The sequence below is a fragment of the Amphiura filiformis genome, chromosome 3 (assembly GCF_039555335.1).
Source record: "Amphiura filiformis chromosome 3, Afil_fr2py, whole genome shotgun sequence".
Lineage (NCBI taxonomy): Eukaryota > Metazoa > Echinodermata > Ophiuroidea > Amphilepidida > Amphiuridae > Amphiura > Amphiura filiformis.
In genome coordinates, this window is record NC_092630.1 from 15,682,536 (window position 1) to 15,708,602 (window position 26,067).

Below are 26,067 nucleotides of genomic sequence, written 5' to 3' on the forward strand. Positions count from 1 at the left end.
AGAAAGAAAGAAAGAAAGAAAGAAAGAAAGAAAGAAAGAAAGAAAGAAAGAAAGAAAGAAAGAAAGATCTATTTTTTTTTCCGATAAGAAAAGAGAACAAATTATATTCTTGTTGTGATTAACTTGGGAATAGTCATGTTATGATGGTTCATGAGAATCCAAGCGTAGGCCTATTTCCGCACGGGAAAGAAACAAAGGCAGGTGCTCAACATGATCCAGGCATGATCAGCATTTGGCACTTCTATCAGTTCTATTTATATTTTATGAAAATTAGCTGACGAAGTAATGAATAATGCATTTCTTGGAATTGCACATGCGTATTTATACAATTTTGACGGCCAGCCGTCATGGCCGCTTTCCAGTGCTCGCATTTTTCTTTGGATGCTCATCATTTGTGAAGAAAAAGTACTGTTTCGAAATCAGTGAATAGCGCTCATATTTAGACGGACTTTTACCATATATATTTTCTACTACAATCTGAAGTTTTAAGACGTGTTCTGCAGTAACTAGGAAGTACGAAGAGAAAATTTGTTGCCACATTTTCCACGTGTGTAACCATCGCATCACTCTTTCTTTTATCAGTGCATTGCTCACTCGACCTTCAACCGGCGCGCGCTGTGCATGCTGTCAACTCGCGGGAAATTTCAACACAGCTGATCGATAGGCCGAAGTGTTTACCGAAACAGGGCCAATTTTTTCGCAATTTTTAAAGTCTTGTCGAAGGTATCAAATCATGGCAGCAACACTATTCTTAGAAGATGGAAGTAGCTATGAAGGAGAGTTGTTCGGAGCAAGCGTCTCTGTACCAGGAGAAGTCGGTAAGATCAATAATTAATAATTATGATGATTCGAATACTGCTCTGTCTGATTTTGAGGCGAGACACTATCATTTTGTAAGCCGAAGTCGACAGGGACATTGGGTTGTTGTTGTATGGGTACGGGGTTTAATTTCGCGCGGTTATCATGCGGTTTGAAGTGAGCATGGTATATATCCGTGTTCATTTTATTTTTTTTAATCCAATTTTCATCTCGGGGTTTTCATATGTATGATAAATCAAAAATAATCTATAGGAATGTGATTTTTAAAGCAAAATCGATTATGCATTGCATGTACTCAAAATGGTTAAGCTTACATACATGTACATGTAAAATTGAAAGCAATAGCAACATCACAATTTTGCAATTCACATGATTATACATTTGATGATAGTGCATTCAAAACATTTCAAGGGGGCAGGCATTTTAATTAGAAGGGGGCTCCCTAAATTTACAAAAAGTTGGCATCCATGCATCAATAAAATTGCGACCCCCACACCCCCTATTTTGGCAACAAAAATATGCCCCCCACCACCGATACACAGTGACCACCTTACCCATACTAGGCTAAACTTGTATTCATGTATTGAAATAGCCGTCTTTTTAAGTTTTTGATTATTAACAAGTGCTACCAAAAATGTATGTGGACTGTGGTCATCTTGTGACTCCCTACATTTTGGTCATCAACAAATTTATGACCCCCCCTTATTTTTTTCCAAAAATTTATTCCCCCCCCCCCCCACCAGTATATTTTGGACCCACCCTTGTAAAGAAAATGCCAGCCCCAAATTATGTAATTGTTTCAATTGTCATGAATGTAAAAAACAAAGAAAGTCACTTAAGGCGAGTGAAAGTCGATTCCGAGTTTATCGTCCCCCGCCCGCGTCACTTTTTGGTAACCAAAAACACCAGCGTCAAATTTTCAAAAATGCCAAAATAATTCATTATTTTCAAAGTATCAGTGTTTCACCAGTTTTAGCAATTGGAAACATATATTTTTGTTTGTAAAACATATAAATTCATAACTTGAAAGCAAAATGAGGTCCTTTTCTAACTTTTCTAGTCCCTACCCATATAAAAACATGTTTATAAACAACATGTATGAGTGTGGCTTTAAATCAACACGCATTTTAGGTCAATAATGAAATCTGATGAAATAATGAAAAATGAAAAAGTCACCTCACCAACCGGGGAAAAAAAAGGGACGATAAACTCGGAATTAACTTTCATTGGCCTAAGGGATCTAAAATGAGCGTTTATTGTGTTTCGACAGTATTTTTTGTGGGACATGAGAGCACCTCGGACCTATCGAATTGCATTCTGAATACGAAGCATGTCTTTCTGATATCAAATAATTTAAATTTTTGAAAATCACAATATAATACAAATTTTATGACAAATTATAAAAATTTGATATTTTTCAAATTTTGATATATACATACATACATACAATAGGCTTTTATATAGCGCCATTTCAAATGATCACAGCGCTCAAAACAACATAGCAAGAAATATAATAGCAATAACATGACAGAATATAAGCAAATGCAATAAAAAGCAATTATAATTCTGAAAACAGAAATGTTTTCAGCCCTTTTTTAAACACTGGCAAAGAGTTGGAGGAACGGACTGAAACAGGTAGCTGGTTCCACAACTTAGGAGCTGTGAAAGCAAAAGCCTTGTCAGCGGCTGACTTAAAAGAGCGGTAGTGGAGTTTGGGCACATGCAGGCGAGTGGCATCGGTGGCAGATCAAGTCCTCGTCTTCCAGGGATATATAATATAACAGTCCTCGAAGTAAATTATATAAATCTAATGATATATTCTTAAAGTGTATGTAGCAGGGAGGAAAAGCCGGCGGTCAATTGAAAATTTTGACCTTTCATATTGAAGATATGGATTTTTTCCCAAAAAGACCTAATTTTTTTTGGTGTTTTGGGAAAAAAATCCATATCTTCAATACTGAAAAGGTCAAAATTTTCAATTGATCGTCGGCTTTTCATCCCACCTACATACACTTTAAGTATAAATCATCAGATTTATAAAGTTTACTTCAAGTACTGTTAAATGGCCCATTTCACGGTTAGGCGCCACTTTTAGTGAAAAAAACTCGAAATTTTCAAAATGGATTAAATTTAATTTAATAGGGGTTTTCTTTTCCAAATAAGACCAGATTTTCATAAAAATATCAATTCCCAGCTTAAATCTCGCTTCTTCTTGAAGAAAATTATGATTTATTATCTCATGTTATGTAATTTTTTAACAAATTTGATCAATATTGAGTAGTGTATATTTATACTTTGACTGTCCAATACATATATCATAGATATTTAAAATAAACAAGTATGTCATAGGTTCCCTTCTGACCAAATTTGGGCAAATTTTGTTGTGTAATGACAAATTTATGGCCACTTTAATGTAATTTTGTGGTAAAAAGGAAATTGACATGAAAAAGTTTACTCAACAATTTTAATAATCAATGAATGACTCTGATATTGCACAGCTTTGAAGGTCATAATATGGGTAATGTTCACAAATAATATCAGCCAGTTTGAAAACACAGGTCAAATTCAAGATTCTGATGTTTGTGCAATTTAGGATGTGACTGATGTCAATGTGAACGGAAACCACACACTGTAAAGCAGAGTATGTTTCAGAAAATAATGATTCAAAGAGTTTTCACACACTCAGTGAATTAAATGGGATATATTGAAACATATCAACCTGTGTTAGTGTTCATTTTAAAACATTGTTTACAATTTATAGAAGTGGATGTGACATTTTCAATTGTGAACGGAATGTTTCATTATGATAAACAGTTTGCTTGTCAAAAATATAAGCTTTGGGCACTTCTAACACATATATTTTGTGAGATTCTATTGAATTGAGCAATGCTAAAACGTTTTTCCTGACCCTTTATATTTTTGACAAGCGAAATGTTTATAATTTACTGAAATGTTCCGTTCACAATTGAAAATGTCACATCCGCTTCTGTAAATTGTATACAAAACTGTCCTCTAAAGACAAAGACAAAGCTTTGAAATAATCATATATGACATGTACAAAATAATAAACCTATTTTAGAAAGTCAAATATCATGTTGTTTAAGTATTTTGGCCTAAAACTACTAATTTTGAGGATGTGACATGTGAACGGAAATTGAAGCTTTTTGAATCTCCTGTCACAATTAAAGAAGGCATACTGAATTAAAGATTTGTTGTGCCTTTTGATCCCCCACAAACCTGTAATGAAATAACTTCAAACTGGCATCCTAGTCCCATTCCTGTCTTAGTTCTTTGAAGAAACTATTTTGGATGTGACAGGTACCATGGATGTGACACATGTGAACGGAAACTTTGAAATGACATCTGCAAGCTAAGTTGATGAAGGAGTTTTCATTAAATGGTGTCATTAGATAGCTCATAGCAGGAGATTTTTAAAAATCAAGGAGAAAAAATTCTGCCACATTTTGTTAATAAATTATACTATTTGGAAAATTAATCGGATGTGACAAAATTGTGAACGGAATTTGTTGGCAAAAATTCAAAATATCGCTGTATCTACATATTAAGAGCAACAAGTGTAATTTGTTCAACAAATAGTAACAAGACTCTGAACTTTACTAAAACACACTAGTTTGCCATTCATGTAAAGTATTAGTCGATCTATTCCACATTGAATAAGGTACATAGATGTGAACGGAAAATGTCACATCCGAATTCAGAAATTTAAATGGTTCTCATGCTAGTTTAACTGACAACTAATACTTCGTTCATGTATGGCTGTATAGTGCAACTTGTTCACTACATAAAAACAACAAAAGCAGCTGGTAGGCTCAACATAGTTAAAAGTGGCAGCATTGGAAAATAAATGTCTGTTTCCAGGTTGCTAGTGAAATGTGTTTTTTGACCACTTCTGACCCCTGTGCGCCCTGAAAGATAAAACTAGAAAGGCCGATTAAGCTAATGGAGGTAGGCCATACAGAGACAATGAAAAATCACCAACAGTAAATTCTGTAACCCCATTATTTTTTTTACACACCAGGCCAGATATGTTGAAAATCAAAAAGTGGCGCCTAACCGTGAAATGGGCCAAATATCAAAAATATCAATTTTTAATGATTTGCCAAAAAATGTGTATTAAATTGCAATTTCAAAAAATCAAAATTATTTGATATCAGAATGACATTCTTCGTATTCAGAATGCAATTCGATATGTCTGATGTGCTCTGATGTCCCAAAATAAATACTGTCCAAACGTTCATACCCCAGCCCTTAAGGAATTATGACAAACTATCTGGAAAAAATCCTCGAGGGGAAACCCAGATCTGTCTGGGGAATTTGTGAAAAAGGGACTGTGATATTAATAGGCCTATAGTTAAAAATGCTAATTGTAAACTTTTTATTTTTCAGTTTTCCAGACTGGCATGGTGGGTTACCCGGAATCGTTAACAGATCCTTCATACAAGTCACAGATCCTGATCCTCACCTATCCACTTATTGGTAACTACGGCATCCCTGGAGATGATCAAGATGAGTATGGTCTCCTCAAATGGTTTGAGTCCAACAAAATTCATGTCTCCGGTCTTATTGTCGGCGAGCTCTCTCAGGAATACAGTCATTGGGCTGCTGTGAGATCCCTCTCAGACTGGCTCAAGAAACACAACATTCCAGCTATACAAGGTGATTATAGTCTAGCTATTTTCTACATGTCGCAGTTAATAGGTTCACCTGTGGTTTGCTAGTGCCTGTTGGCAACCCATAGACTTTGTGTTGTGATAATTTTGGTTGTGGTTCCAGACAAAGATAGTGTGAACCTGGCAATGATCAATTTTGACGTCACACTATGACGGTGAATATACAACATGTAGATTGAGACATAATTATAATTTAAGGAATCGGATAGCAATTATTTGACATTGGAAGGACATTCCACATAGTCTGAATGCAATTTGGTGTGCTCTTAGGTCCCACAAAAATCACTGTGCAAACGTTGCTATCAGATCCCTTAAAGTGAAAAAAATATCATTATCACCCTGATCAGTGATTCACCTGTTCACCCATTATAATAGCGCTTGATCGACAGATTGATGGATCAATCTATTGAAGATTTTATGTTACAAACTATTCTGTAGTTTTTACATATTACCGGTATATATTATATATTATAAATGATCGTATTTTCACATCTGCTTAATTTGTAGGTATTGATACAAGAGCACTGACCAAAAAAATCAGAGAAACGGGAACAATGCTTGGGAAGGTGAGTGTTTGTCAATTCACAGAAATGAACTGCAATGTATATTCAGGTTCCTGTTTCATAAAGCTCAACTTTTAGAATTTTTAGAAGATCTCACAGTCACAGTTTTATGAAATGGGAAAATTGTCAGTATACCGTACTTGGAAAGTGATACAATTTCATAGCTTGTGAACATTAAATTTTGAACCAGTATTAGGTTTCAGCAAGTTTCAAATGAATTTCACTATCAGTAGAGTACAAGATATCTCAAAGAAGATCTCTTTTATTGAAAGAGCAGATTGATTTCACTTGTCAATGTCTTATCCATAGTAATTATGATTGTTTATGTAGATTGTGGTGGATGGGACGGACCCGAAAACGATCAAATTTGAGGATCCAAATGAGCGTAATTTGGTCTCGGAGGTGTCAGTAAAGGTAAGTGAACTTTGACATAGGGACACCGGTGGTACATTGAAGACAACTAGTGAGGACATGCTTCTTTCTATTCGCTGTCGTAGTGCACATTAGAATATGACCGTTGCCAATGCTAGGTCAACTTGATCACGCTTTCTTTGTTACAAACCACTGATCGAAATGATCACAACACAAAGCCTATGGCATATCAAAATTCGGAACGGGTGTATGAGCCCAGGCTTGGAGCAGTAACCAATGGTCACTAACATGCACTACGACAGCACATGACTTACATCCGTATCGTATACCTCATTAGGGACCAGTAAATTGCTATCAACCTCATGAAACAATGTGTTTCAGAATCCTGCATTATCGATTGCTCAAAGTTTACGAATGTTCTTGATGTTTGGAGTATGAATTTTTAGGACTGCAAAACTTTTGGATATCCATTCCCTGCATTTCAATTTTCTGTACAGATTTGCTATCTCAGCATTATAATTAGACAATAATAACTGCGCACCATCTATTTTGAGGTCATTGTGTGAAATTGGAGGGTTTTGTTTTGGGCTGAGGTATTTTTCCGAGGGAGCGGTATTGTCATTCATTACCGTCATATCTAATATTTGAACAAATCAAAATGTCATTTTATGTTATTTTATGCCATAAAACGCTGTTAAATATAACCAGTTTTAATCATTGTTGTGACCTACCCTACAAAAAAAAAAAAAAAATCAACCAGGCGAATATAACATTCGCGCCGACAACAAGAGCTACCAATCACAGAAGCGTGACAGCATCGCGTAGGCGTGTGTGCGTTGCCATAATGCGTACCTTATACACGCACGCGCGCGCAGAAGTCATTGTTGCGCGTCCGGAGTCATTGTGAGTTATTAATGACCTCGCAATTAGTGTGCGGTCAGGCAATCAATTTCTTTTGATTGGATTACAGGCTTCGCGTATTTTAATGAGGTTATGAATTTACATTTATGTTTGTCTCTACTCCTATAACAGGAACCCCAAGTCTACAATGAGAGCGGGTCTCTTAAGATTCTAGCTCTCGATGTTGGGATGAAATACAACCAGGTGCGTCAATTGGCCCAGAGAGGCGCATGCGTCAAGGTGGTGCCTTGGAACTATCCATTCAAAAGTGAAGGTAAGAAATGTTCTCTTTCGTGCCTTCCACTTTTCTAGAAATGCGCCAGTAGGCTTTTGCAAACTGTATGTGGTAAATAAAAGTATGCGTATGAAAGGTTTACACACACACAACAGACACGTTGTGAGTAGTTGTACTCAATGTGAGTAGTTGTACTCATTTTGAGATGAACGTGTGAAATGGTCATATTTGTGTGCAAAATGGGGTACTCCAGTTGAAATTTATATACCCTTTATGGTAGACATGACCTTAATCTTCCTCACAGGGAGTGTGAATTTCAAATAGGGTTACCCTGAATGGTTGACTGCATTTGAAATCTACACCCCCTGTGTGGGAGATTAAGGTCATGTCTTCCATAGGAGTTATGGATATCATGTGGAATAGCACAATTAAAAATTTCATGTAAAGTTTGTTTCCAGTACCAGAATAAAACTCAGAAACAAGCATAAAGACATAAACTGTATGCTCATTTGCAGAATACGATGGCCTATTTCTGAGCAACGGACCCGGTGACCCATCTATGGTGAAGGAGGCAATAGGCCATTTGAGACGTGTGTTAAATGAGGACAACCCCAAGCCTATATTTGGTATTTGTCTTGGACATCAGCTCAATGCTCTGGCTGCTGGTGCAACTACCTTCAAAATGAAGTAAGTATGTTAAGACATTTGAAATAGATGTCGTAGATGGAAAATGGGACATCTTTTGAAATAATGTTACCTTCCCGGACCCTATTTTTACACCTTGGTGTAGAGAGACAATAGGAGTGAAGAGCCTTGCTTTAATGCACAATACGTTAACACTGGGGGGACTCGAACCCACGACCTCGCGCTACCTCGCAATTATGAGTTGATGTCTAAGACCACTGTAAATACTTGACTTAGGTACATTTTATAGCCTTTCTCAGAAAAACAAGTGACTATTGACAACTGGGGACATGACTTGGTGAGACTTTTTTCAATGTTACCAACAGGCTACCATTGAAAGTTTTCACAAATATATTATTATCAACTTGTCACTTTAGATATGGCAACAGAGGTCACAACCAACCCTGTGTGCACAATGGAACAGGCCGTTGCTACATCACTACGCAAAACCACGGCTTTGCAGTCAACCCAGTAAACTTGCCGTCCGATTGGTCGATTCTGTTCACCAATGCCAACGATGGGTCCAATGAAGGCATCGTCCATAACACCAAGCCCTTGTTCAGCGTGCAATTCCATCCAGAGCACATGGCAGGACCAAGAGATTTAGAATTTCTTTTTGATATTTTCTTAGATACTGTACGTGATTTCAAGAGTGGACAGGCTGCTGTGAAGTAAGTTTTAATTTGTATTTCTTTTTCATAATTAATATTAGAGATGTTGCATTCCAGTTTTACACATAACCATTGTAGCGTAATACTCCATTTTGCTGATCGACTTTGCTGAAGTGAAATGTTTTGTTTGATTGTAGGATGTCTGTTCGTGAACGTATCCAGACAGCGCTGATGTTCAAACCGGTGCCAGGCACACCTACCCCTACCAACCAGCCTCGTAAGGTGGTCATTCTTGGCTCGGGTGGGTTGTCCATTGGTCAGGCCGGAGAATTTGACTACTCCGGATCACAGGTAGGAATTATTCTGTTGAAAACTGGTATTTAACCTGGGTGAACTCAGACAGCTTCTATAGTTTGATCAGCTCGTAATCGGATTAGTATCAATATATTTTATTTGGAGAATTTTTTTGTGAAATCTCGCCTGAAGTATTACAAATTATTAATTGAAGTCCTATACTTTGTCTACTTTCTTTAACACGCAAAATATAAACCAGACAGATCAACTATATCACTCTTAACATGGGTCTACTTTTTGGCGTAGTGGTAAAAGCCTAATAATTCCCGCCGATTAAGAGCTGATCAAAGTATAGGGAATACGACCAGTCTGAAAAAAGAGATACTTTAGCCATGTGCAAAGAGGAAGTGGCAGTCCCTTTGTACTAGAAATAATTGGAAGGAAAAGTTTGAAGGCAAGTGAAATTGAGGCAGAGGAAAAACGATCATATCATAGAATGAACAGGATTCCTCTCCATACATGCAAAGCATCTGGCAAAGAACAGAGTATCGTGGAGACAAGAAGATGTGAAGAATTGGTTGCCGCCAATCAGTAAATGTGGCAGAAGCAGCAAAGCACTGCAAGAATAGTGTAAGAATTGCATTGATTGAATTTCACTTATCCTTTTGTAGGCCATCAAAGCTTTGAAGGAGGAAGGTATTGAATCAGTGCTCATCAATCCCAACATAGCCACAGTACAGACATCAGTTGGTATGGCAGACAGGATCTATTTCTTACCCATCACAGCTGATTATGTAGCACAGGTAAGATTAAACTACCAGGGATGCAGAATCTGATCATCAGTATAGGGAACACACTAAATACTAAAATGATGAGGTAATTGGAATGTACAATACTCCTAAACACTTAGCAAGTTTCTCTAAGCAGTTACAAGAAAACATCAGAGCTAACAACATTGGTTGATGACAAGGAAGTTCCTCAAAAGCACTCAATAAACAAGTAGTCTAATTTTAAAGTATTCTCACTTAGCAAGTTGGAATGAAGGGAAGAGATGTCCCCATGATGTCTAAGCGGTTGTCACATGTAGTGGGTCATACTACACCCACTTGACAAATTACTGGGGCCATCATTGGCCTGACTGCGCATTTGAGCCCCTATTATGTTATGATTGGTCTAGTCTTTGGAAGTTACTTGGGAGTGGACCTGGATCATATAAACATCAGAAATTTGGTCTCATACACCCATTGCACGACTTACCCTGATTGAGGTATGACTTTGCCGAATTGTGGACTTATTAAACTCAGTTGTTCTTTGTAGGTTATTGAGAGTGAACGTCCCGATGGCATCTTGCTGACTTTTGGAGGACAGACAGGATTAAATTGCGGTGTGCAGCTTCAGAACATGGGTGTCCTGGAGAAGTATAATGTGAAGGTGCTTGGTACTCCCGTCAGATCCATAGAGATCACAGAGGACAGGAAGATATTTGCTGACCAGATGCATGAGATCGGAGAGAAAGTGGCACCCAGTGCTGCAGCATACACTGTAGAAGAGGTGAGTAATATGAAGGGTGTTTTCCAAAAGGCACTCTTTTGGTCCACTTTTGGGCAACAAGCCAAGCATATAGCACTCTTGATAAAAGTGAATATTGACACATAAAATATCCCTTTTTACCAAACTTACTCAGTCGCCTATCATCAGCCAAGTGAAACTGCTTTACTTTTCCAAAACGTCTCGGTCCTCGCACCCTGCTGTAAAATCCCAGTACACAACTATACTTGGAAAGACAGTTGAATGAGCACAGAGTGGCGAATGCCTGCATTGATGTAGACTTCTCCGTAGTCCACTTGCCAATTGTGCACTACTCTGGCTATTACATTAAAGCTTAAAACTCTGATTTAATTAATGAGTGCACAATTGATAGATTTTCACAACTGATCTTTTCAGTCACCGTCGCGCCTCTGTTTGTTAGCTTCCCAAGTGGACTACTGACTTTGCCTTGAGAGTTAGGCCAATTTCTGGCCTAACTAAAATTGGTGATGATGTAATGCATCTTTAAAAATGAATCTGGCTTGTGATTGGTCGCCCAGATCTCGTTATTGTTTAAATCCTCCCGACGCGTACTGGTACCATGGAAGAAATCCATGCTGGTACCATTATAACTATACATGGTACACAACTATCTAGGGAATGCGGCGCTTTTGTGCTGGTGGATGAACGTATGCATCTAGCGCGTATTGTACCACCATGCTTAGTCTTGTGGTTAGATTTTATTGATAAACAAGTATGATTGACAGTGTGTGAGTCCCTGGGTAAAGTTCTGCTTAAAAGTGAAAGTCCATAGTCGGTTTTTCGGATAATAAACTGGCAGATTCTAAAATTAGAATTGTTCAGTATTGAAGTGTCATTATAATTATGCCATTATGATATGTTGCATAATATAAGCCTACGTAGGGCCTATACTTTACTTTTACTGTCACAAATATAATTATATAGCCTAAACGTTTTTCATAACCATTTTATACTAGGCTAGTATTTTGATGTACTAAATATCAGTATAATTTCGAGTTCAACTGAATGCGTTCATCATGATTAATAACATTTTTATTTATCAAAAATCGACTATGGCATAGTCTAGCATTGATGTGACCTTTCACCACTACACTACTGGTTTCATTGTGTGAAATAACTTATTTTCTCTCCCTTTCCCCTACAGACTGTAGCAGCAGCCAATACCATTGGGTACCCAGTCCTGGTGAGAGCAGCCTTTGCCCTTGGAGGTCTGGGCTCAGGGTTTGCTTACAATGAGAAAGAGCTGGTAGAGCTGGCCACAGCTGCCTTTGCACACACTAGCCAAGTGCTAGTGGATAAGTCCCTCAAAGGATGGAAAGAAGTGGAGTATGAGGTGGTGAGAGATGCGTATGATAACTGCATCACGGTAAGTCACAATGTCTATGATTGGTTCATGATTAGGCCTGGCATTTTCGGGTAATTTTGTACCCGGTACCGCCGCATTTTTCTTTCGGGTAACTGGTACCGAAATTTAAAAAAAAAAAAATTTCAATGCAATTGGAAATCATTAATAGACTATGACATGAATACAAATAATCAATTTTCATATTAAAAATACAAAACATCTTGAAAATTTTTTTTTTTTTTTTTTTTTAGGTCAACCATGAATGATCCTAGCATTTAGGTCTAGGTCCAGGGACACTACAAAACCGAAAAATAAAAACTTTAAAAAAAAAAAATTTCGGGTACCCGGGGAGGGTATTTCCTACCCGGGTAATGTAATCTCGGGCGGGTACCCGTTTACCGGCCCGAAAATATTCATGATACCATCATCTAAGTAAGCAATAAAAAAAGAACTTACAGATCTCGTAACATCTTCTTCAGCACTACTTTCCATATCTCTGATTGGGTCAAAGTATAATTATATGCCCCTCTGTAACTAATCAAAATAGTTCTTAGAGAATGGTAAGTTGGCTGGTACGTAGTGCCCATGGTGTAAGTTTTAGGAAGACTATTAAGGGTGGTCTTAAAATTATAGAAACTTTTTGAGCTAAATTGTTGGTCTAAAGTATATTAAAGTTACATCTTTAGAATTTGCAAAGACTGTGAGGTCAAATTTGGGTACAAATGCTCAATTTTGGAGAACATTTTTTTCGAGGAACGTTACAAAAAAAATTGTGAGTAAAGAAAAATAGATATAAATATCTAGGATCCGTTTAAAAAATTAAAAAATTCACCAACTTTGAGAAATTTTCACCAAAAATTAATACAAAATTTTTTTCATTACGTTTCCCCCGAAAAAAACCACCCTTAAAATATGCAGAGGACACAGTACCTGTATGCATTAGTAAATGATTAAATAGTTTCACTGCATGTTCGCCCTTCTTTCTCAGGTTTGTAACATGGAGAATGTTGATCCACTTGGCATCCACACTGGTACCCGTATGCATTAGTAAATGATTATTAATAGTTTCACTGCATGTTCATCCTTCTTTCTCAGGTTTGTAACATGGAGAATGTTGATCCACTTGGCATCCACACTGGTGAGTCCATTGTGGTCGCACCCAGCCAGACGCTCACAAACAACGAGTACAACATCCTTCGTACCGCTGCCATCAAGGTCATCCGCCATCTTGGTGTCGTTGGCGAGTGCAACATTCAGTATGCCCTCAACCCAGAGTCTCAGGAGGTATGTAAGATGTGTAAAATAATATTCACTCTCTGCTTCCTTTTTCGGCACTTAAAATGATTATCAAAGATTTTTTGTACAAAATATTTGTCTTACTGGACCACCAAACGATTAATTAAATATTTATAGGCCAATTTGATCATAAAACATTGCAAATAACTCTCGCTCTGTGCTAAATGAATCTGATGTCTATCAAAATCAAAATTCAGTTTTAGTTGAAGTGTATACTCATTTGTCTTTCCCCACAGTATTATGTTATTGAAGTGAACGCCAGATTGTCAAGGAGCTCTGCCCTTGCCAGCAAGGCTACCGGTTACCCTCTAGCCTACGTAGCTGCCAAACTGGCACTAGGTCTACCTCTACCTAAACTCAGGAATTCTGTGACCAACAAGACAACAGCATGCTTTGAGCCCAGTCTGGATTACTGTGTGGTGAAGATTCCCAGATGGGATCTCGCCAAATTTACTAAAGTCAGCAACAAGGTAAGTGAGGGGGAACTTTGTGTAGCTTTTTGTGAATGGAAACGACAGAAGTTAGCTCAGGCTTGGGCGATATCTTGGTTAATCAAAAATAATTGACTCACTGCACCTCCTGTAGGAAGGGGGGTGGGACAAATCATCCATGAATAGAGACAGGAATGTATTCTCTGGATCATGACTCGCTGCTCAAACAAACTCCAAACTGTGTGAACGAGGCTGCCAAGACCCGCCGGAAGTGCAGTGAGCCTGGACATCTGATCAAGATGACATAATCTATCATCAAAGCTCAGAAAAGTGATTAAATATCAAATATTGGATTTACCTAGATCAAAAAATTATCAAGACTAATTTAATTCACAACTTTGTTGCAGTGCCAACTCGACAAATAATGTATTGAAAAACAAATGCTACTACATCTTAGTGTCATTAATATTGCAAGAGTTGAGCCAGACTTTGTTGCACCAAAGTCGCATCACTCCCCACCCTCTTGTGGTTGAAAGCAAACTTGAGGGAGCTCCATTCAACCTGTAAGAAGATCCTTATTCTGATTATTTTTTCCTTTAGATAAAGTGAAAATGTAATTGGTGAGGTGAATTGCATTTTAAAGATGTTTTATATTTCTGTTTTATAAACCATTCTTCTAATTGGCACACACCATTCAGCTGTAAATGGGATAAATACCTTCGATATCAATAATCATGCAAAATAAAAACAAACAATTTTTATGTGATTCGATGTCCAAGCTATATTTACCCCATCTATGAGAGAATTGTGCCAATTAGAAGAATGGTGTATTCAAATTGATTAACAGTGTTTAAAATAATTCACACATTTAGGCCTAATGTGTGTGAAAATCACTGTGGACCCACTCAAAGTGTCATCTTGCAGGCTTGTAAGACCAGCCAACATTTTACCATTCAAGACCCATGGGCCTTGAAAAGTTTGGATTATTTTGAGCACTGTTTATTTTTAATGTTTTTGTGATTTATGGTGATTTGTTTCATATTTCTTGTGGATTCCACCAATGTGGGTTCTTCATTAGGCGACGAGAAAGTTCCGTCAGGTATAGTTTGTCATGCCTCCTTTAAAAGATTGCTGTGGTTTCCTCACTGCTTGCACCATCTTGAATTAGGATTTGAAAGGGCAGCTAATCCAAGCTTAAGGAAATTTACATGCTTTTCAATGGCTTATGAACAGCCTGGAATTAAGGGTGAAATGGCAACTGGTAAAAGGGCCTAACTCAAGATTCACCCTTTGCCTTAAAAGGGCCAGCCTGAAAAATAAAAGCATTATGACACTTTTTTTTCTTTTCAGCAGTATTTATACTCGGCATTTAAAAAGTTTGTCTTTGTCATTTTATTTTGTAGGATGACCCTTATAAGGCAAAAAGGTGTATGAGTTTAACCCTTTTACCATGAATTTAAAATTAATTAAAATTTGTGCTCCTTTTTTTCCCTGAGTGCAATTATGTATCATGATATCACTGATTTGGATTGTGTTAATTTCCTTTGATTTGATTAGCATGAATTGGGCTATTCCATTTAAAATCCACACTACCCTGTGGAAGATTTTGGAAATATCTTCCCACAGGGGAGTATGAATTTCAAATAGAATAAACACATTAGGCTGCTCCGTTTTAATTTCATTTAATTTCATACACCCTCTGAGAAAGATTCAAATCTACCACAGAGGGATGGTGACTTGGTGAGTTTCAAATGGAGCTTCCTAATGTGTTCATTCCATTTGAAATTCATACTTTCCCTGTGGAAGATATTTCCAAAATCTTCCACAGGGTAGTGTGGATTTTACTTTGATGTGAATTTGAGTCTTTAATGACATCAGTTGCTTAACATGGCTAATTGTGTTTTGCAAGTAATTTTTTTTTTATGTATAGGCCTATTCATTATGAGAGTATTTTAGAATTGGGAATTACATGATTATTATTCCCAAAACGTGGCTAGTGATAGTCATACTAGTTGTCTTGGAAATTATGACTTTGACACAGAATATCTCTTCATACATGTAGCTCTGCATTCACAAAAATTTCATTTTCAGTAACATCACACATAGCAAAACAAATAATAAAGAGTTCATTGAAAAGTGATACATTGACCAAGAACATTCCAATCTTCAAGCTGCTCCAGGAAATAAAGATATTTGTTTTCAAATTTGCATTAAATTTGTTTGCAGAACTCTGAAGATCTTGGGATACCATTACAAATTTTGTGATGCTTTTGCTTTACACCAGATAAAGTATTATTCCAATCATATCTTATCATTTAAATATTTACACATATTGCTTTTTATATATATGGTCATTTTTGGATTTTTAACATTTTGATCCGTAGTGTTCTTATAAAGCCACAGAATTCCATGATTTTTGGCCACATAAGTCATCTAGTTAGCAGCTACCTTGGGTAGCATAATCATCTTTGGGAGTTACTGTGTTCAGTTTTAGCAGGCTTAAATTTACTTAATATTGCCATTTTGAAAAACTATAAAAACAGTAACATTTTTGTAAAACCCTGTGTTTTCTTCAGTTAGTTCATGGATAATTTTTCTTATCCTGAAAGTACGGTCATATGTTCAGTAAACACTGCCACATTAGATTTAATTTTGAACAGCCCTGTATTTTTGAGAACCGGACTTCGATATTTGTCGTTTCGGAGGCTTCATTTTCCGTTAACAATTGTTAACAAACTTTGTGGGTATAGCTTTGGTTCATAATTCTTGGTTATTTCTTCACTTCTTGATTCATAACAGTTGATATCTTAACTTGAAATGGGTAACAAAAATTACTCGATTTGCAAGCTTTTAAAATTTTTTATAAAATCTTGACTTCAAAGAGCCGATTTTCCGTTAACTTTTTTGAAGCCTCCGAAACAAACTGTTCAGCAAGCTTGGGCAAATATTAATTAAAGAGCTCATCCAATCTATTTATCAAAATGTAGCAAAGTAGATCCTCAAGTCACTTTTTTTTAAATCGTGGAGATATATATCACTGTTTGAAAATGGGACCCAAATGAAGCCTCCGAAACAACAATAAGATTAATTATCATCTATGCACATCTAAATTGGTGTGTTTCATACTGATATCTGCATTGTAATTGTTACTTGATATGTGCAGAATGTCATAAATTAAAAAAATTGTTGATATTATGGTTAATGTTTGACAAATATACTGATACCCAAAAAAGCCTGTTTCGGAGGCTTCGCATGCAAGTTAACACCATACTTAACAAATGGGTGAAAAAATTAACATGTGATAAATCTACAATATCTGCCGCATAGAATCATTGATTCAATACACACAAGAAAATAACAGCTTAGATGATCCCAACAGTGTTGTTTTCAAAAAACTACTTCTGCAATGTTTAACCATTGTTAACATGAAGCCTCCGAAACAAAAAAAAATGACTTGCTGTGATAATTTAATTTTTGTCACAACTGAAATTCAATACTTAGAAGCAAAGCATGAAAATTGGTAATTGTGATATTTTTACCTATTTTTTCATGTCAACTTGCAGTATTTAGCCAAATATTTTACTTTTATGATCACCTGTGTTGTTAACTGAAGCCTCCGAAACACAAATCGCTTGAATTGCCAATTCTAAAAAAAAACTCCAATTTCTGTGAAACTTGGCTGGGAGGTTCCTTTCATCAAGTAGTATTTGTAAATGAAGTTAGACATTCAAATTATTTTAGGAACCCAATTAAAACTTAAAAAATATGTTTAAGGTTGGGAAATTTCCATTGTAAATGACACTTGATGTTAAAAAATTTCAAAACTGCAATAACAAACATAGCAAAACATGGTATAAAATGTAACTTATATCTGTTGGCTTACTTTGGAATGGGATTTCACATATATTCCAGCTTTCATGTCATAATTTTCTGAGCTTATGTAAAATACATTTTTTCTTAGATTTTAACCAAAATGTTATGGAACTGTCAAATATTTTATTAGAAATCAAAAGGTTTAAGCCTTGAAACATTATTTTACTGGAATTTAAGTTACTTCTATGCATGATTTCAGTAAACAGAAACATATAGTTTAAGTGGTTTGAAATTTTGACCCTAAAAATCAAAAGTTACACCCTTTACTGTGAAAATGACCATATATATCCATGAATTTTGACCTTTGGGGTCGAGACTACTCCGAGGCCATCAAAGGCTCATTTTCATGAGCATTATGTCGTATTGTCAGGGTTGGACATTAAATGACTAACGTTGGGATCAATTAGGATTTGTGCAATAAAAATACATGATTTATTGTCATTTTGTCTAAACACCAATGCTATTGTTTTTTCCATAACATTCCAAACATGCTATGTATCATATATTTTTAAAAAAATGCTCATTACATAAACAATATTATGACAAATAGATTCAGATTGATATGTGTTAACTCGGGTCTGACAAAGTTTTTGAAGAATTGTGATGTGTTTGTGTTTGCACGTAGCCTTTCTTCCTTTCATAATTTTTGACAAGTTTAAAATTGTTTTGTTCTGGTACATTGTAGAAACTTAATAAATTGTGAAATGTGTTTTCTGCAAATCCTATATAATCAATTTAGATTTAATCTATAAACCCTAATCATTTTGAAAATAGTAACTTCTGTAAGTCCAATGATTTTCTTTTGAAAATTAAGTCTACATTATACTAGGTTATATTCTAACATTTGTTGCACATTAGTTTTGATAGCATTAGTTTCTTTTTCTCAAGAATTATATGCATAATTGCATATTATGTTGCAAGCAGTATGGTATTTTTTAGCTTTACTTCATACTTACAAAACTTTGTAACTTTTACAAAGTTTAAAAGGCTTTTGTGGTAAGAAATTGCAAATTAAGGTTTTTTCAACAATCATCAAATGAATGATATATCATAATTGTGCTCTGTCTGTATCTAGATTGGGAGCTCAATGAAGAGTGTTGGTGAAGTCATGGCTGTCGGCCGCAAATTTGAAGAGGCATTCCAGAAGGCATTGCGAATGGTGAATGAAAATGTCGATGGATTTGATTCGTATGTGGAGCCCGTCTCAGATCAGGTAAGAAATGTGGAGTTAGTCTGCTGTTTTGGCAAGGAATAACACTATATGCTCAATCACAAAATCACAGTTAATATCATTAAGGGGGTACTACACCCCTCGATAAATTTATGTCTATTATTGCATTTTTCTCAAAAACTAATAACACCCTGGTAACAAAATTTATGTATAATATAGGGGCAAGGAATCCAGTTACTACACTGGAATTTTAGTGACCCAAGACAAGCAGTTTGTTGTTTATGATAAGAAATAAGGTACCGCTAGGATGTACCTCATTTCCTATCATATATACTGAACCGCTTGTCTTGAGTCACTGAAATTTCAGTGTAGTAATTGATACCTTGCCCCAATAATATACATAACTTTTGTTACCAGTGTGTTATTATTTTTTTATTAAATTGCAAAAATAGTCACAAATTTACCACAGGGGTGTAGTACCCCTTAATCTTCACTTTAGCATGCCAGTCTTGTGGTTTATGCAGATAATTATAGGTTAATAAATGCATATTACTTTATGAGAGAAATTGGACTCAATCATGAACATGTACTGAGATGTTGAATCATCAAATGCACAACTCTCACAGGGGGAGTGCATTGGGCGCATCAAAATTCAGCAAAAGTGCATTTCTGTGTCCAATCTCTCAAGCAACAAGGGATCCGCATTTATTAACATGTTCTACAACAACAATTTTTTCGCAATTTCTGCTATTTTTATAACAAAGAAATTTGATCAATATTAATGCATTCTCCTTCAAAAAAGTTAATCAATCCTTGCAAGACCCGAACGCAAAGCGCGAAGAACACAAAACTGTGTGTGAGTGCAATTATACAATATTTATGCATTCCTCGTATTTTTCGAACGGCTCTCCTGATTGGCTATGTGTTTCAGCTTTGTGCTGAATCTGCTTATTTGACTTCTTAATCTCTTGTTACAGGAGCTTCAAATTCCTACCGATCGACGCATCTACGTTTTGGCGGCAGCCCTCAAGGCTGGCTACACCATTGAGAAACTCTACGAGCTGACCAAGATTGACCACTGGTTCCTGCACAAATTCCGTAACATTGTGGATTGCACCACCATGCTGGAAACAGAGGGACGTGTTGACCTGAAGCGTGAACACATCCATCTGGCAAAGAAGCTGGGATTCTCTGATGTACAGATAGCAAACTGTATCCAGAGGTTAGCAAGTTACGATTTTTTTCTATAGACTTGTTTGATTTAGCAGGGATATTCTCGATAGGGGGCCCGTAGGCACGACCGGCCTGTGGACCAGTGGTGTTTGGTCCTTTAGCAGCTCTGACATGTACAGTAAACATAGCAAAACAAGGGGTATTTGGCCCTCAAACACAAATCTTTGAAATGAGTTTGGCCCTCAATGGCTCACTATAATTTGGTTCACCTCAAGTTTGGTAGTGACGCGTCAATGCTCTTTCAGTGATTCTTGCGCCGCATAAGCGTGCTGACAAACCGCCCCTGCGGCGTGTGTGTACACTCAGGGCGTTTAACTTTACGCGTGCGATTCAATACTGCGGCAAGCGAAATACGCACCTACGTCACTACCGAACTTGAGATGAACCAAATTATAGCAAATGAAATATAATTGAGAACCCCTAAATTAAAGGGATATATGGTCATTTTGCCAGCAAATTAGATTTCAATTTTGATTTTCTTAAATTCTTTGATAAGTTGGTCTTAAGTATTGGGTGTCATAATGATTGTAAATAATATCCATTAAGTGTTAGCAAAAGTCTCAATTCAAAAAAGTTTTGCTTGTCGTAATCTAATTATATACTTTTTTTCTTTCAAAAGTTGAATTCTCTTGAGGATTTGTATGAATATTTGCATTTTCTAATTTCATCTGATGTTCAGATTTATAAGTTGAGTGTTCATTTAATTGATAGCCAATTATTGTGGGGATTTGGGCTCCTTGCACAAAGTCCACACAAACAGATGTCTCATGTGTTTCTTGTATACAAAAAAGCAGACAAAGCGAAGTATTTTTTTTCAGTGACACTTTCAGGATATGTCAAGTGTGTGCTAATGATGAAACCTATTAAATTTGAATGGTAGACGACATCTACAAAAAGAATAACGAAGTATTCAGAATTGTACTAATTTAGTTGGACGTTCACAAAGTCACCCAATATTATACCTTATTAATCTGCATTGGCAACTCTGTATTCCGTGCGATCCAACCAGAGGTTGGTCCATATAATCGTGCACATAGTCGTGCATAGCCGGTTTTGCCTACCGTTGCCATTGGTTACTAATTTATACTTCTATCTCAGACTGGCTGAGGGCCAATCAAGTGGAAGTTGCCCAATAGTCATGATAGTATATCCCCCATTGACTCGGTCGCTTTTAGAGTTAAAACGATGTGGTATAGACTTGCCAGTCTCGTGTATGCGCCGTTTGTACACAGAGACTGGCTTATGCCACTGTGTGTGTCATTGGGATCTATACAAACGTAGCAACATTTTTTTTGCAATTGAGTCAATTTATATAAAATTGGTACTCACATATCTGATTTCTAAATCATAATTATCCTGTTTAATGTATCCAAGTACCTTACACTTGGAATTTGTGCAGGCATGAGAAATCTCCGCGTTTCCGCGATTTTCCGCGTTTTCAATGACCCAAATCCGCGAGAATAGCTGCTTTCCGCGTTTTTCAAGTATTAGGTAAATCGCGGAAATCCCGTCTGAATTGTACATGTTTTACTCGCGATAAACGACTGGAATCGAATATTAGCAAAAGTAGTCTCACCATCAGACTCTTGATGACGCTAAAGATTAACATATCGTGCACTTGGGCTACCCACAAGCTTGGGGATGAGGCTATATAGCAAAAGACCTTTGACCCGACGATAGTAAACTTTTTTAAAGATGATTTCGTGTCATGAATTTCGTCTGTAAAGAGATGCGATCGGGTGAATAAAATCCAAACAATCGTGTCCGAAAGCGAAATATTTGAACTAAAAACATTACCAAAGAGTTAGTATGGCGTCGAGGGATTGTGATTTCCTAGAAAGGGCACTTCTGCAAGCAAGCTAGCTATTCAAGAAGATCGAAAAGACCCACTGGTGAAGAACTTATGGCGGTGGGAATGGCTGGATCATACACACAGTGCAACCGGGCAGAAGTTGTCGCATTGCATAAGATTGATCATTCAAGAAACCTGGTTTTGCTTTCTGCATTGTTTGTGATATTGATCAAATACGCAATGAGGGGACGCGTGGCTCTAGTTGACCACGTGGGAAATGATAGCCACAAGAAGATATTGAAGATGAGGAAGAGTAACACTGTTCTTCCAGGTATTAAGCTTAAAACTCTTTGTCATTTTTTGTATCTTCATGCACTGATGCATGCATGTCATTCATTGTATTGTTGAATTTGTTGACTATCATTTAGGAGGCACATACCTCATTTCGTTTCTCACATGGTTGTGCCAAAGTCTAGGGTTGATTTAAGTTGGGGTTATATAGGCCAAAGGGTATGTAGGGGTCAAAGGTCAAAAAATAATCGAATTTTAATTGTGCATCACATATCCAAGAATCGGCTTCATCGGTCATGTTGTTAAGTAAATATGGCCAATTTAAGATGGCCGCCGCATGTAAAAGTATAGGCAGTTGAAATTTCAAATCGCTGTATCATCCAAACGCATAACACATTTTTTTATGTATACATTTGCTATGCCAATTAAAACCAAACTTGGTAACAATGATCAGTGGATGGGGACTAGGGCTGAGGTGAAGGGTCTTGAGGTCAAAGGTCATCTAGGGGTCAAATTAGGTGAGGTCACAAAGTGAGGGTAAGTATTTGATTTTCACTCACATTGTACTAAAAAGTGCTATTTTTTCATTCAAATTAAACATTTTGTCTTCATTTATGTGTCTTTTTTTCCTGTAAAATTGCTCTCCTGAGAGGGTCTCAATAGGGTTTTTACAGTGTAGAAGCCCTCTGGCCAGGGGCTCCGCCCTCGACCCCTTGACGGGCTTCGCCCCTGGACCCCACCAGGGGCCCTTAAGCGGCCCCTGGACCCCCCCGCCGTGAGGGCGATACTCCGTCGCCACGCTCCCTCCGTTCGCCATTTTTCCTCTTTTTTTAAAATTCCTCACTCTCATGCCTGTTTGTGATACTTCAAAGATAATTTTTGAGCCATCGACCTTACGAGATGAAACAATGCAAGTCACAAGATCTCGCGAGATGACCCACCTCTTTTACAGCCGGTTTCTGTCTTCAAGTCATGTTCGCGATACATCGACGTTGCACTATGGGGTCAAGACTAATCAGTTACGTCGTTAACAACGAGAAAACAAAAAGGCAGGAAAAAAGGAGGAAATTGTGTCCTTAAAAGTGTTTCAGCGTGACGATCAGAAACCTCAAAAAACTATTTTTGTTGGGCTCGCATGATATGCTAATGATATACACGTACATTGTAGGATATAAATTGGATGGTAAATAAGCCAAATATTGCAAGAAATCTACTGCGCTAGAATCCTAGCGACCCAAAAAAAAATGACCGTCCATGCGAATGTAATATTGAAATCGTAAAATCCCTAATAGACCTACTTGTCACTAATCGTGGCGCGTGATCAAGTCGTGATAAAAAGGTCAAAGTGGCTGATCAATGTGTGGGCAAATGTTCAAGTGGCTTTTTGACCAATCGGCTTTCTAGCAGTAAAATATGGGGACCAATCAGGTTGTATCAATGTGATACCAATAAACTATGATGTATGACTCATCTTGTTAGGCCTACTAAAAATAAAATTAGGTTTCGTAACCCGCCCGCCCTCTTTTTGGTGCCATAAAAAAAATAATTTATGCCACTTTTGGAAAAAATAAAATTTTCAAGAGTCGTCCGTGTCGAAATTCTGACATGAAATAATTTATGCCACTTTTGGAAAAAATAAAATTTTTCAAGAGTCGTCGTGTCGAAATTCTGATATGAAGTTGTTGGAAATCACATTATTTTATTTTCCCCCGACTTTCTGCCATTCAATGATTAAAGAAATACAGTTGAATTGATAGATAATATTTATCGCGATATAGGCCTAGGCCTATGCACACCTATTTTATTTATGAAAACAGCGTGCAGCAGGACTCGTAATATTAAGTAGGCCTACAACTATTGAAAAACTATTGAACTACCCGCAAACACAAAAACGTTTTAAAACGTTTTAAATAAGTTATATTTTGGCTTTTGGTTTAGCTAAAAACGTTTTAATAACATTAAAATGTCGGGTTATATAAAGGTCATGATAACGTTTTAAAACGTTTTGTATGAAAACACAATACAACAATATTTTTCAATGTTTTCAAAAAATGTTATTGTAAACTATTTTTACAAACATTTTTGCCAAATATTGTGTCAATACTTAAATAACATTATGTTAAAATGTTTGAACCCAGCAAACACAGAAATGTTCTTAAAATGTTTTTTCAAAACCTTTTAATAACATTTAAATGTCGGGTTATATAAAGGTCATGAAAACGTTTTTAAAGCGTTATTGAAAATATTTTGGGCAAACATTTTTTCGCAAATATTTTTTCAACCCCAAAATAACATTCTGTTTAGAATGTTTTGTATCAAGTTTTCAAGAATGTTTTTGGAATGTTATTAAAACGTTTTTATACCCTTTATATAACCCGACATTTAAACGTTTTCTGTAAAACATTTTTGTTTGCTGAGCAGTAGATTATCAAAAATGTTTTTTAAGGTTATGAAAATGTTTTATACTCTTAATATACCCTTTATATAACCCGACATTTAAACGTTTTCTGACAACCTTTTATAACCTTTTGCGAATGATGTCGAAAACGTTTTGTGTTTGCTGGGTATTTTGTCTGTGTCCGCCAAAATTTGATAAAAACGGTAATAGTAGGCCTAACACTATAAGACAAAGGCCTAACGCTCATTAAATCGGTGTTGTTGTCGAACTAATTCCCATAAAGCTCGTATTAAAAAGAGCAAGTAATAAAAAGTTAAAATGCTAAAAATGATGTAGGCGAAAAATTGTGTAATCTTGTCCTAGACACTCAACGATAAACCCCTATCAAGTATGAATAAAAGACTGTTCATTTCAATTTATAAACGTTGAGGAAGTTGTGCATTTTGTCAGCACCGATATAATAAAAATAAAAATAACTAACCTGGCAGATTTCAGGATTAACCAACATTTATTTTCTCATGCCGCTCGCCCAGGCCTGCATATTATCCCGTCAAGAAACTCAACCCTAGGCCTACCTTTTTCAACATGTAAATATAATTCCATAGCGATAAATAGTGAACGTTGCATTGAAGATGAGGATACTTGGATGATACAGATATTAAGCACATGTTAAATGGGGGGTATGGGGATGTCCCAGTTTGTTTTACAAGGGCAATTATTATTTGACCCAAACTTTTTGGTGGGTGGGTTAATCATGAGCCGAGAAAGAACAAGTTTGTATTGGTTAATGGGTCAAGGTCATCCAGGGGTCATCTGAGGTCAAATTAGTAAAAACTATCATATGGGCATGAAACTTGATAGGGTAGATTCAATATTTAGAGCCAAATTTGTGGAGGGTAATTTCGGGGTCACCAAAGGTCAAATTAGTAAAACTGTCACATCACATTGGCATGATACTTGGTGGGTACAGTCAATATTTAGAGCCAAAATTTTGGAAGGTCATTTTGGGGTCACCAGAGGTCATCTGAGGTCAAATTATTAAAAACTGACATATGGGCATGACAATTGGTTAGTACAGTCAACATTTAGAGCCAAATTTTTTTTTCATTTTGGGTCACCAGAGGTCATCTGAGGTCAAATTAGTTAAAACTGTCATATGGGCATGAAACTTGGTTAATACAGTCAACATTTAGAGCCAAATTTTTTGAAGGTCATATCGGGGTCAACAGAGGTCATCTGAGGTCAAATTAGGTTAAACTGTCATATGGGCATGAAACTTGGTTAATACAGTCAACATTTAGAGCCACATTTTTTGAAGGTCATTTCGGGGTCAACAGAGGTCATCTGAGGTCAATTAGGTTAAACTGTCATATGGGCATGAAACTTGGTTAATACAGTCAACATTTAGAGCCAAATTTGTTGAAGGTAATTTTGAGGTCACCAGAGGTCATCTAAGGTCAAATTAGTTAAAACTGTCATATGGACATGAAACTTGGTTA

The 26,067-nt window shown here is 36.6% G+C and overlaps 1 protein-coding gene across 1 annotated transcript in view; it reads left to right on the forward strand.

The window, feature by feature from the left end:
* The first annotated feature begins 332 nt into the window (after positions 1–332).
* LOC140148106 (multifunctional protein CAD-like) overlaps positions 333–26,067 on the forward strand; it is a 71,621-nt gene continuing 45,886 nt past the window's right edge. The window contains 15 exon segments of the mRNA XM_072169962.1: positions 333–818; positions 5,227–5,496; positions 6,018–6,076; positions 6,404–6,487; positions 7,478–7,619; positions 8,096–8,267; positions 8,642–8,935; positions 9,073–9,226; positions 9,841–9,972; positions 10,487–10,720; positions 11,883–12,104; positions 13,179–13,367; positions 13,616–13,849; positions 18,759–18,896; positions 19,832–20,076. Of these exon segments, the coding sequence (XP_072026063.1) occupies positions 734–818; positions 5,227–5,496; positions 6,018–6,076; positions 6,404–6,487; positions 7,478–7,619; positions 8,096–8,267; positions 8,642–8,935; positions 9,073–9,226; positions 9,841–9,972; positions 10,487–10,720; positions 11,883–12,104; positions 13,179–13,367; positions 13,616–13,849; positions 18,759–18,896; positions 19,832–20,076 (2,654 nt within the window). The 5' untranslated portion in view covers positions 333–733.